The following is a 13,629-nucleotide window of genomic DNA, read 5'->3' on the forward strand; positions in this document are numbered from 1 at the left end:
GCCGCGCGCCCATTGGCGGGTTCGAAGCGCGGCTGCGCGGGGGCGGCCGCACGCGCGCGCTCCCCTCAGCCGCCGCCGTCGCTGTGGAAACGGCCGGGGGCGCGCGGGGGGGGCCGCGGCCTGCGGCGGCGCCCGGCTGAGGTGAGGCGGGGGGCGGGCAGGGAAGGGCCGGGCCGGGCCGGGCCCCTCGCGTTGGTGGCGGGGCTGCGGGCTGGGGAACGCGGCCCTTGGGGTGCGGGGCGGCCGCCTGAGGCACCGGGGGCAGCCGGCCTGCGCCTCCGGCACCGCGCCGCGCTGTGGGGCGGGCAGCGAGCGGCCCCTCGGCACCGCGACGGCCCCCGCGGCCCTCCCGGCTCGGCCAGGCCTCGTCCCAGCGCCGCTGATCCCCGGGAGCGGCGTTCACAAGGAATAAGTAATAAGAAATCAGTAATTCCAAAGGCAAACGCTGCCTGCCCGCGGTCCTGACTATTGAGCGTGGGATGGGTTTTTTCGCTCTGGCACAATCTTTTCGTGATCCCTTTGGTTTTGCTTACAACAGGATCGTTTTTAGCTTCTGCTTTTCCGCTTCTTTAATTTAACAGCGAAGGTGTTGGTGTGTTTTTCTTGCTCTCATTCATAGTTCTTGTAGCTGTCGTGCGGTCAGCTTCACCTTCCACGTCCATGCCCGGATCTGGTAACGATGGTTTTGGTTTTAGTTGTCTCTAGCGTTAACATCTTAATGAAGTTGTGTGTGTTCAAGGAGTGGGTGCTGATCTTAGGGCCTTCAGAAAGATTAACCTGCTCTGGCTGTTACTGGTTAACCTTGGCAAAGACTGGTTAACCAGGCGAAGGAAGAAGCCTGTAACTTCCATTTAGGCATTTAAGAGTGAGTCAGCTAGGCAAATGATTGCATCAAAAAAGTAAGCAAATAGTGGAAAATACAGGAAAAAAAGTGGAAAAGCTGGTAAGACATGGTTTGAGACATACATAGTATCGAACAGATGATTAACGTCAAGTTGCCTCCTAGGACTTGAATCGGATTGTTTGAAAAGTAGGGATCCTGTTCAGATCATAAAACTTCTTTGTAATTTGAACCTTTTCCTGATAAGAAGGAGAAGTGTTCACACAGCAGAGTTATGGGGAAGAAAATTATGGGGAAGAAAATTGTACATGACCTACCTAAGCCTCTCTAAATCTTTTATTTCTTTGCACCACGTTTTCTTCCTGCCATTGTCTTGCTGTTCAGGATATTGTTCCAGGCAAGCAACACTTTGGAGGCAATCGTTGGCTGTTACTGGACAGCATACAGTGTCGTGACCAAGAGCATCTGTGTGACAGTGTGGAAATATAGTTAGATAAATCCGTGGGCAACAGAGGCAAAATAGAGGCCAGTTCCGCATCTGTCACACAGACAGAAAAAATGGATTTGAACAGCTCCTAAAAATACCTGCACCTGCATCCCAAATGACGGGATAAATATGCAAAGCAATTTGCAACTTGGCACCTCAACAAATATTTTTTTCCTTAAATCTGCATAAGCGTTGTGCCATAAATAAACAGTACCTGTATCTATAAAAAGCAAACAGTAGGAAAACCAGCACGTGCTCTTCTTTCTGTGCTGTGTGTTCATCCGCACCTAGGCTGTAGCTGCACGTTGTTCAGCTGTAGGCTCAGAGGTGAGAGGAATGTTACCACTTGCTGTTGGTACTTGCGAACTAGGGGGCACAGGTGATGCACCAAGCGATTCTGATGGCAGTAAGCTATCAGGGATCATTTCAGTTGTGTAACACAGCTGCTGTAAGAGCTACACCTTCTCCTTGCAGGATAACTCTTGCTGGGGTGGCAGTTAGTTCTTTATGCTGAATGCTTGCTTAATCTCTGAATGAACATGAAATAGGAAATTTCATACATCACTTTTATTCCTTCACCTGTACGTGCTAGTGTGTTTTATTGCCTGTGATTCTATAGAAAGACGAAAGACTTTTTTTTTTTTTTTTTTTTGATTTATCAGATCTTAAGATTGATTTTCTCCTCTCTTTGCAAGGTGCTTGTGCAGTCTCAGTCTGGCTTCTTTCTTTACTTCCCAGGATCTCTTATTAACAGATGTTACAGGCCAAGAAGGAGCTGAGCTAAGTGGAACACTTTGTTGGAAAGATTTGCGATAAACATGCTCCATCAGCTTAAGCACAATATTTACAACATCTTGCATTGAACTTTTCCCATCTGGTGTTCTATTGCATCTTATAACGTGCTCCATTTACCAAACTGAAGGTATTTGGATGGCTGAGAAAGAGAAACCCCATTATTTGCATGATGAGCTTGTCCCTAACAAGCAGAAGGAGTGAGATTCAAATTTAAGATCAGGTCGTGGTTACACAACTCGTACCGATTTTGTGGTAATGTGACTTATGTGAGAAGAAGAAAAAGATCACAAGATACTGTTTTCTTGTGAATCGTCACTGAAGGCTGGTGTGGCATTTAAGTGCTTGAAAACTGTGAATCTCATCTCCTGTTGTGGGATGCTTGGAAAGGAGGTTGCTGGCAGCACAATATTTTTCAGTCTGGGAATGACAATGTGTAAAAACTTAGAACTCATTATTCCAATCAAAAATAAAAATAAAGGAATCCTAATAACTTGATGTATCAAATACATAACAACAAAAAAAAGCTATTCAGATTTTGCTATTTTGCTCTTTTTTAATGCACAGAGGATGTTACTCTAGCATCTTGCATCTGAAATCTTAATCTTATTGCATTTAGAATGAGCTCCCAGTTGCCTGATTAGATTTATTATAGGGATGTAGGGATATTAGTTACGTTGTGCTGCAGGCACTTTGTGCGCTCTTCCTTTTGTATTTTGTCTTGGTGCGGGATTGCCTTACTTCAGAGTTTAAATGGATGGCTTACGTAAACTGTTTGCAGAACTGTCCGTATAATAAAAATGCTTGTGGTTACGTGCGTTAGCTACACCCGGTTCTTTAGCTTGCACGCTAGGCAGCAATTACAGACATTAAGTAGCACGCTGATTTTCAGCTAAATATTCATTATTTTCCATTCTGAGAGCTGCTCTGGGAGAGAGGCGCTGAGAAGTCCGCCTTTGCATCCCTGCACTTGGATATTTCATGTACTTGGGTATCAGTCTGGTATCACGTGCATTTGCTGCTGCTTTGTGTTACTCCACGTAGTGGAAATCTGTGTGATAGGTTTGGTTGTTTTTGTCACCAGTACATGCTTAGCCTGTAAGTCAGGATAGGGCCTGCATCGCTGCCAGGTGCCTGAAGTATTTCTCTTCACAAACCTGTAGGACCGAGTGCTGCCTGGCAGGGCACCTCCTCGTGCTGCAGCTAATGGAGCTGCCCTGCAACTGTGACAGTGCTCTGCTGAGCGTGCTAGCAATGAGGATATGTGGGGCTTTGCCACTTATGTATTGCATCACTCTCCTAAGTTTCTGGCATTTCTTTCTGTGCTTAATTAATGATTCCATTATAGGGAATGTATTTACGCTTCTGATTGCTGGGTGCAAACAGGGCATTTAGGGTTGAGCAGAGCTCCCAGATTCTTGCCAGATATTTGCAAGTTCCTTAATTGATTTTTTTTTTTTTTTTTTTTTTTTTTCCCTCCTTGGGTTTGATGTATAATGTACTTTTCTCTTGTTGCAAAGCATATATATATGCAGTTTTTATTTATGGCTTGGGTGTTTTGTGTGGAAGGAAAAGAAAATAACCCTTAAGAATGCGGGCGAGTTTCCTTCTGACTCACAGTGGGAAGATGCTTCTGGAATCAGTTATCGTGGTTGTTGGGAATAGTTTTTTTATGATCTGGCAGAAATAACGTGTGTCATTAAGACTCTGCTTGTCTTTTAGGCTGATAATTGTGAGTAATGTTGCAAGTAATGCTAGGCAATGCCAACTTGTTAAGGGAGACGCTTGCACAACCCTGTAACGGCAGAGAGAAAAAACGAACAAAACGCATGCATAGAGTTTAAAAAGCTTGTCATATTGAAGCCCTTTAGCATTAAAGCCCCAAACTCTGCTCAACTAGGTACTCCGCAAACATGGAAGAAAAAAATCTTACTGCTAATCTGCAGAATAAGTGGAAAATATATACAGATAACAGTAGAGGGCATGCAGAAATGCTCAGACATGTCTGTTTGCCTTTACCATGATACTGTATAAGGCAGGCTGGCTGGAGTGGTAGGCCAAAAAGAGCTGTGAGGGGAGGGAGACTGAAGAGGACTGAGTGCACATGAAAGGGCACTGAAGCAACGAGCTTTCGCTAACCTTGTATACAACCCGCCATGCAGCAAGGCCAATTGGGCTTAGGTAACCAGAGAACATAAAAATTAGATCAAGCCTTTTTAGAAACAGGGAGATAAAGTAATTCTCTCCGCTGTTACCATGCTTGCCAGAATGCAGCACTGTGTTAGCAGTTCGGGAGCAGGTGTTGGTGCTGGAGCTGCGCTCTCAAGCAGTGAATTCAAGTCCATGCTGTCGTTTTCAGCTGTGGATGCAGCGAGATCCTCACTGCTCTGTGAGCAAGACTGGTCTCCAATATACTCACCACCTATTAGGTTTCTTTTGGTTGGTTTGTTTGTGTATTTTTTTTTAGCATTTTAAGACTTGGAAGGGACCTTACTGCCAGGATTGTTTTAGGATTGTCTGCAATATTCAGTAATGGGACTTGGTTTCATAGGGCCCGATATTTATAAGTCAGCAAGTATAATTGGGGCGGAGGAGGAAGCATCTGAATGAGGCACGCTGTATACTGGTATTAATTTATTTACAGCTTGCCTGGTGTGCCTGATAGCATAGGATGTGCTAGGCTGGGTCTTGCCCGTGCTCCGCAGGAATTACAAGCTCTGCAGAATGCCCTTTGTTGGACTAGCACCTAGGTGGGGTGGTTGTTGACGAACCTCCGCTTTCCTGTGTGGTCCTTCAGGTGCAGCCCGCTTGTGTCGGACTGGAGCGCTGCTTATCTCGCGTGCTTCGAAGCCAGTCCTTTCACAGAAGCCCCGTGGTTTATTCTGAGGGTATCTGCTCCATGTGGAAATCCAGCTGGAGAAAGAAGCCAGTATTTCAGAGCAGGGATTGCTGCACGGCATAGCTCACCCTGAATAAAACCTCAAATTCACTTCACCAGTGAGGGTGGTTTCTGTTTGCTGTTAGCTTATCAGCTGTTGAGCTTGTGTCAAAAGTGGTGCAGAGAGGAATATAAAATTCAACTTCCAAGAGTCACCACGCTGGTCATCTGCTTACAGCATTCCTCATATCTGCCTGGCCCACTCGCACCACTTGTATCTGCTGTGCTCAAGGTTTGGAAAACCTAGCCCATGTCCCAACATGTCGCACGGTTATTTTAAGGTTTGTTCAGAGGGGAATGTTTGTTACTGCACAAACGCTGTGTACCATGCTGTTTTCTGTGCAAATACAATATTAAACTTGATATATTTTTTTTTGGCTTATTTGTGTTAGCTCAGGTGATTTTTAAAAATATCCTTGGGCATCACTGAAGACTGAAATTTTGGTTTGTCTGGTTCTGGTTGTGGTTTTGGTGTTCCTGGTCTTACTATTTATGTTTATATACTGCTTTATAATTTCAACGTCTGGAGTCAAGCTGCTCTCTGTATTTCGGTAACACAGCTGTCACTACATTTTTTTTGTTGCTTAGTCTCTTTTTCTCCATAAGGGCTGCAAAACTCTTCTTTATTTTCAAGTAATCCATTGCAAGCTTTTTTTTTTTTTTTTTCTTTCCCACCCATGCCTGTCTCTGAAAGGAAATTCAAACTTAGTTCAACCTTGGAAAATTTGCCTTAATCTCGAAACAGCAAACCTCTGTAGCTAGTTTATGTACAGAAATAGAATTTGTGTGATTGGACTGCCTCAATCTGTACTTTCCTTTCCCCTGGTAACTTATATCTCTCAGGCAGTGATGACTTCATTTGGCAGATGCTCCTTCCCTATAGCTTTGTGAAAATAGCAGATGGATGGGGAAGGCAGGACTCGGTTGCTTCCTTTAGGGAAAGGCAGGCAGAAGCGAACTGTGAAATTCTCCTAGCCAGCCGCCGGGTGCCCAGCCAGCAGCAGTAGGTGAGCAGGGAAATGTCCTCGCATCGTCTGACAGCTCCACAGGGGAAGGTTCGGGCTCAGGGAGACCGTGGGGTGAGGGAAGGAGCCAATGGAGCTGCAGGCATTTACTGAGGTAGGGAAATGCAGGGGAAAAAACCATCTCCCTCTGCATCTGCCTTGTGATTACCAGCTGATGCTGAGAGAGCTTTTTACTGATGGTTTGATTTAGAGATCCTTTACCTGTTTGTTGACGGGATGGATAAGCCTCTGTGGCTCACCGTTTTCTTCTTTATCAGAAGAAGGAGTTTATTAGAGTGCCTATTTTGTCACTTGGGGGTATAAACTCTGCCACTTTGCCTACTATCTGCCTTGCTGTATTTTATTTTTGTTTGTTTGTTCGGTGTTTTGCTGTTGTGTAACTGTGAACACTAGTTTAGTTAATTTTCCACTTCTCAAGGAAGCCCACTCTTTTCTTTGTGCTTTTCTCACCCATTTTAAAATGGCAAAAGTGGCTAGGACTTCTTGCATTTGTTAGCTGGAGTAGTAAAATTGGTCATTTTCCAGTTGTACGTGCAACTACAATATGGCAGTCATGCTTGCATGAAAGGCAGCTCTTTAAGGTGTATAGGAATTTTTCATTGCTTCAGATTGTGGAGAGAATAAATTTAAAGCTTTTGCTTCACACTAATACAGAGGTTTCCTAGTAATCACAAGTGCTTTTCTCATGCTGTATGAAGCTTTAATTAAAAACAAGTTTAGGAGAAACTCTCACTGTGAGAGACGCAGATATGGTAGAACTTTTCCCAGCTTCCCTGAACTCCTGAGGCTGTGCTGCTGCAGTATGGTGCCCTCGGAGGTGCTGATCTCCAGCTCTGGAGGGCTGGATTATAGAGGTGATCTGTGAAGTCACTGTGCTTCAACTGAAAGAGCCAGGCTCAGTTTGCTGAAGCGTGATCCTCCAAGGCCAGCTTACACCTGAGATCGTGTCTGCAAAAGGCTTCATTGATACCTGCCTCCTTAATTTTTAATCCCTCCCTCTAAATAATGTGCTTTAGGTTTGTTTCTGATTGCCTGTTGGCGTGGTTGATACAAATTAGTAATTACCATTACAGAGCAAATGGACAAACAACTTGCCACAGCCATTATTTCCTGAGCCCTACCAGTCGCCCAAGCACACCCTTGTTGGTCTGTGGCATGCAGTAGGGCACGTGAGGGTGGCCATCTGGCCATCTGCCGAACAAACTTGCAATTCCCTGCTATTGCTGAGCACCAAGACTGCTCATGGGTGACTTAGAGCTGGCTCCTGGTGTGAGTGCTCTGGACAGGCTTCCAGAGGGTGAACAGCCGTAATGCAGTCTTCCCAGGACATGGGCTGTAATGGTATTAAAATGTATGTGTCACACTTGGTAATTGCAAAAACATGCCCACACCCACGTGTGGATGGCAAATAACTCTGCTGCAGAGCATGGAAGGGCAGAGTTGTTTGACGGGAGGAAGGTGGATGGGCGGTCTGAAGGATGCTCTTGAGGAGGAGGAGGATGGGAAGCACAAATCTTCATTCCTGGCACTTGATAAAGCTCCTGAGAGGAAAAGCACTGCCTGCACTGACAGTTAAAGACGGATGCATTTTCTTCTGGTGACAGCTTTAAATCTGAGCTCTGCTCTTACTTTGTGACATCTCCGCCATCTCTTGATGAAATATGCATTTGTGAGTTACACAACTCTGCAAAGGAAGGTAACGTTAGTGCTGAGCAATAAATATGTCAACTCTTTTACTAAAAATATACTTTAAAGTGGGTAAACTTTTTGAATAGAGGTGTGTTTTTTTGTTTTTTTTTTTTTTTTTTGTAAATTATTTTCCCTGCCAGCCTAAACGTGTCTGACTTCTGAGTACTGGCTGCTGCGATCCCTTTGAAGCCGAGTTTGGAGCTCATATGACAATGTTGCGGCGTTCTGGAATGTGAAGCCAATGGAAAAAAAAAAAAAAAGCAAAACAAAAAAATCCCTTTTGAGGAAGGAGGGGAAGGGGAATAGGGCTTAAACATCTGCTGGCTTCTGTGCTCCTCATGTTCCAGGCAGGATGAACTCCAGAACAGCTCATCTCTAGGTGGGATTGTGTCAGCCTATTCTGACTCCGGGGAAGCTGCATGGTTTCAACAGGGCTGTTTGCATGTGAAGCAGTTTGTGATTTGCTTCCTTTTATGCCTTTCACCCTGCAGCTTTCATCCTTTAAGCCTTTTACTTGGAATTGCAGGAGGCCAAGAAGTACTAACAAAGATAAATGACTCCAAGTTCCCAGCAGAAAAGACAGCGTTGTTTTTCATTAAACCTTCCTGCTTTCTTGCTTGCCTACGAGAGTTGCCGTGTGTATGTAGCAGGTTTTGGCTCCGGGGCGAGCTTCAGGTTGTTGATTGACACTTCCTGCTTGGTGGGAGCAGCGCTCTGCTGCTGCATCAGCTGTGAGTGGTTATGAGTTATGAACTGACTGTCAGACTTCAAGCCACGCGTCTTGTGTTCCCTTTGCAGAAACGCAGCTGAATGGAACTGAAAGGGCCACAGATGCAAGAACTTGAGCACGTTTCTGAAAGCGTGAGATGTGTCTGGCAGTGACTTCCTTACCTTAGTAACAAAGAAGAGTATTTCAACAGGAGCTTAGGATACCTGTGCTCCACCTTGTTAATGTACTGACTGGAATGGTGTTCTGACAGCAGTTCTCCACAGCAGAGCACTTACCTGCTGCAGAACAGCCGTCCCTGCTCTGCTGATAATGCAACTCGATGGAGGAAAGTAATGTGTTGATAAGCATGCGTGAAGATCGCTCCTTCCATGTGCGATACAGGTAAGGCAACTAACTCAGTGTGGGTGCTTTAGTACTGCTAGTGGTAGAGAAGTAAACAAGCAAATAGCTCGGTGTTTCTGTTACCAGCACTAATGAAACTGCAAGCTAAAACGACACCTTCTTTGCTTTTCTTGATTTTTGAGTTACAAAAATTCGCTGTTGTTGCACAGCAGATTATACTGGCACAATTACAGGCTTGCCTAATGCTGGAGCTGTGTGCAGCTACAGAATAATGTGTGAGTGTTTGTACCTCCCTGTCTTTCTGCCTGGGCTTGTGACAGAATGATACGAGGTGTGATCCCTGCCTGGTAATACGTGCTCTTTCTTTTTAGCTTTTGGGCTGCCTGTGCAAGTTCTGCCTGCTGATGTCCTCTCTACTTGCCCCCGTGTTGCTGCTATGAATGATGACTTTTTAGCTGCACTGTCATGTAGAGCACCGTTTTCCCTGCCTATAATAGTTATGCTTGATAGATAAAAACTGCTGTGAACTTGGGACTAGCACAGTGCTGTTATTGCAAGTCAAGAGGACGTGCCATTTCCCTCCCAGAGCTTTTATCATTTTTCTTCTGGAATCCCCTTTACAGACGTGGGATAGCATGTTAGCGTTGCAGCCTCGCTCTAATGAGCCAGAACAAGAGAAACATTGTGTAGCGCACCGTGTTTGGCTGGCTGGTGTTGGGCAGGGTAAATCTTGCCGCTCGTTCAGCAGGAAGGGGCGCGGGAACACTGCAGTGATTGTTCTGAACACGAATGGCAAGCGCGGCTCTTGTGGTTCCCCCAGCCTCGCCCCCAGGCAGCCGTGCTTGGGGGCTTTTTCCTGGCTAACTGACAGGAACAAACCACTACCCTTACTTGTACAACAGCACGTGCTGTGGCTTAAAATTAATGCTGGAAAACAGGGAGGTGCTTTGAGAACATTCTCATCCAGCTGTTGTGACAGCATTGGATTGCTGATCGGTTGGCCTTCCTTCACAGAAGCACAGTGCTGGGTCTGCTCAGCAGCGCGCTCAGCAGGAAGAGCTTTTTCATGCTCAATATGGAAAAAAATAGGCAAATGTAATTTACTTTCTGCTCTTTATTTTGCTAAAAACTTGATGTTGTGGCTGTGGCTTCGACTGCAGGAATCCCTGAGCGTCTGAGCATGACGTTTCTGCTGTGCTCAGTGTTTCTGGGGTGTAGCAAGCTGGTGCCCCTGCCCGTCCCCACGCAACCCCACAGAGCCCCGCTCTCCAGTTAAAGCAGGGGCTGCTCAGGTTACCCTTGTGGAAGTAAATGGACGAAGAAAGCGGCATGGCCAGCTGCCTGTTTCAAATTGACAAGCCAAAAATAACTTCTAAAAAATATGGCAAGCACAGCCAAGGCAAAGTGTCCTACAGCTTTATTCTGTATTTCAGTCCAGGCTTGAATGGTACTGATTAACAACAAAAATATCCGTGCCCTTATTAAACTGTTCTGTAAGAACTGTAATCTGATGAACATCTAAAAACCACCGAGGAGTAATCCTTTTAAATTTTTTCAAATATTAAACTTCCCTAAGAAGAAACTGCAAATTAATTCAGTATAGAAAGCAGATTTTTATGATGCTTTAATACCTATAATTTCAAAAGATTTGATTTGTTTGTAGTTTAAAATTCAATCCAGGAAAAAACGTAATGGATTACTGGGCGAATGTTTATCAGGGGGTGTTTTATTATTATTATTTTTTTTTTCATCCCATGTTCATTGGGTTCTCACACTGCTTTTTCTTTCCTACTGGTCTTGTAGTGGAACTGACTTTAAAAGAAACTGGTGGCCCACTCCTAAGGGGAAGGGTTTGCTCTGGGTCAGTTTCTTTCTGGGCGAGCTGTTTCTTTCCCCTCACTGCAGGTAACTGCCCCATGTGAACTTAGAGCTGACTTCAGCAGCCTTAAAAGTGACGGAAGGAAATGATTTGTTGTTCTGATGTGATTTATAACAATCACAGATTAATGACTGAAAATAAAATGCTGATGTTAATAAATTGGACTGATAAGTGATCTGTTGAGTAAATATTTGCAGAACTAATTTGTCTTAGCCTGCTGAGTCCATACACCACCAAAATTTAAAACTTTTTGAAGAGTTTGACTAAGCACAGTGCTGCAGTGGACATGCAGCAGGTTGGTTGGAGCGGTCAGTGCGATATGCTTCTGCGCAGTGCATAGAAACAGGGGCAGGAGTGGGGAATGGCGTGGGATCTTTGGCTAGGATTCACTGGCAGTAGCAGTTTTATGCCTCTGAATTAGAGAGGATTTTTTTTGTTTCCGTGTCCATGTGTTTTGTGTATCCATGTGTCACACAGCATAGTCATGTGGCAGCTCCCCCCAATAGCAAAAATGTTCAGAAATGCTCTTAGTTGGGATGAATGGGGTAAAACTATGTTAGTAGTGTTTAGAGACTGTAATAATCAGTGTAATCTTCTTGCTGTTTTCTGTTGTCTTATTTCCTACCAGTTTTCTTTCTTTTTTGCTAAGATGAGAAACAAGACCAAAAAATAAAACCACACACACACAAAAAAAAAAGCATAAGGGAGCCAGGCAAGATGAAGAGCTTAGAGGGAGAGATAAGGATGAGGTAGTTTTACAGATGAGAAATTATTCAGGAGATGCCAGCCTTTCAGAGAACAGGTCGAGGCAACTATAAGCAGAATAATAAAATGAAGCCCTGTAAGAGTATTTCCACAGTAATATCTGGAAGAACCTTATCCTGTTTAGCAGGAACAGAATTTCATTAGAAGTACCCAGATGAATGGGTTTTGTTCTCCTCTTGTCTCTATGGGCTCAATGTATCTTTTGTTTAGCCATTTGGTACTGAATAAATAAGTAATTCAATTCAGCTCTGGGAACAGAGAAAGTAATTTTATATTCTCCTTGTAACTATTTAATGACTTCCTAAAACATTGATAACCTGGCCCTGTTTAGTCTGCTGACATGCTATTCAGCCATTGGAAGTGATGGTTAAAGCAGCCTCTGAGAACAAGAGATGACAGGGTTTTGACTGTAGAATTATGTGCCTCTTTTTAAAATGTTGCATGATTTTCCTAACAGTCTTTCAAGGACTGAAACAAACAAACACCACCTTTTCTGAGTCCATTTTTGTACTTTTTGAAGAAACCTTTGTGCTCTTCAGTGGTAAAAAAACAAACAAACAAAAATAAGTAATTCCAAAGCTTTTATGTAGTGTGAATAAAATATTCATATTGGGTGTAGGCCACTGTAATAAGATGAAAATAAATATTTCATTTTCTTTGTTCATCCCTTTTAGTAGCTTACTTAGACTTTGAAACTGTAGAAGGTCAGTGAGCACAGATCCAGGTGGCTGTGTAGCTTTAGTTTGTTGTGCAGGTTCTAGCTACCTGCCAGTACAGCCTTTCTAGAGCTGTTCTCAATGGTAATATTACATTTGGAGTTCTTTTATACCCAAGCAATTGCTAATTCTTATTCTCATTTACTTCCTGTAATTCTGGTTGAGTTGACGCCCTGTAAGAACAGCTGATACTCATCAGCCTGGGTATAAGACTTGGCTGTGTAGCTATTTAGGTTCTGTATGAAACCACAACCAACCACATCTTTCCTTTCTCGAAGTTATATTAAGTCTGGGCTGCAGAGTCAGAAGATTGTTTCAAGTTCCGTGCCAAAACGGTAATGCTGCCTAATGCTGCCTTGGCGTTTGGCTGTCTTTGGAATAATGTGAAATTACTTGAGTGGAGAGGTACCTGAAAATTCCTGCTTCGTAGCCTTCTCTGATATTGTCTTTGTACCGTTTTAGTCTGTGCCTTTTCTTAATTGATTTGATGACTGTTGCATCACAAATTGCAAATCATAACAATTCCCTTATGGAACTGGAGCCAGGTACAGCGTTGTGACTATGATGCCGTATGCCCAATTTCCTGGAAGCTCTAATGTAATCCCTTCAAGCTAAAAATCGCAGGAAATGAATGTGATTGTATAATGCTCTAAATCTTTGCAGTAAGGAGCGCCATATTTCCTAGCCATCACTTTAATTGGACGTGTCAGTTAACATGAGGTGCCCGGAGAGAACCTCTTTGGATAGGATTAAGATTACCCAATGAAGTGTTTTAAATCTTAAACCTTGAGTTGCTGATGGTGTAACATGCTGTACTTAATCATTTCTGCCTTTTTCTGTCTCACATTCAACAAATGCACAATGTAGTGAAAACCAGGTTGTTTGTTCTAGCAAACAGCAATGCTTTAACTGCTCTGAGAAGTTTCCAAACCTAGAAATACTGCATGTGGTATGGATATCCAACCTGAGAAGCTGGGCCTGGGAAGAACTTCATGCTTGAGTTCTTGTTTGCTGTCTGCATCTTTACCAGGTGCCACGCATAGAGTATTTGTAATTGCAAAAGTTAAACATGTCTGTCATCTCACTGTGCTTGAGTTGTGGAATGTCGAAGACCAGCAGGTACGGTACTCTTTTGTGCTAGTAGCTTGTTCTGCTTACGATCCAAATTCTTCTATTTCTCTTGGAAACTCAGGATTTTTCAAAAATACCTCCTCCTTACTCAGATTTCAGTAGAATGTTGTGTAGCTTGTTTTTTTCTGATTTAGACAAACACAGAAATGCAAACATTGCGGGTCTGTCACATATTGCATTTCTGTATCTTGGCAAAACAGCTGTCTTCTGGTGTTGCTGTTAAAATAGCTGTTGGAGTACTGAGCGTTTGTGATTGCTGCTATTACTGATCTTGCATATGAAGGAAAACTGTTT

At 43.8% G+C, this 13,629-nt stretch overlaps 1 protein-coding gene across 4 annotated transcripts in view; it reads left to right on the top strand.

The window, feature by feature from the left end:
• Positions 1–13,629, top strand: part of GPSM2 (G protein signaling modulator 2) — a 25,576-nt gene continuing 11,947 nt past the window's right edge. For 2 of the 4 annotated variants that reach the window (XM_084526862.1, XM_084526864.1), the window contains exons 1-2: positions 1–141; positions 8,571–8,883. In XM_084526862.1, the coding sequence (XP_084382988.1) occupies positions 8,822–8,883 (62 nt within the window). In that variant the 5' untranslated portion in view covers positions 1–141; positions 8,571–8,821. Of the gene's footprint in view, positions 142–5,724; positions 7,780–8,570; positions 8,884–13,629 lie in introns of those variants that run through there. The other 2 variants (XM_084526863.1, XM_084526865.1) reach the window with 2 other exon arrangements.

The sequence above is a fragment of the Aythya ferina genome (assembly GCF_964211825.1).
Source record: "Aythya ferina genome assembly, chromosome: 8".
Lineage (NCBI taxonomy): Eukaryota > Metazoa > Chordata > Aves > Anseriformes > Anatidae > Aythya > Aythya ferina.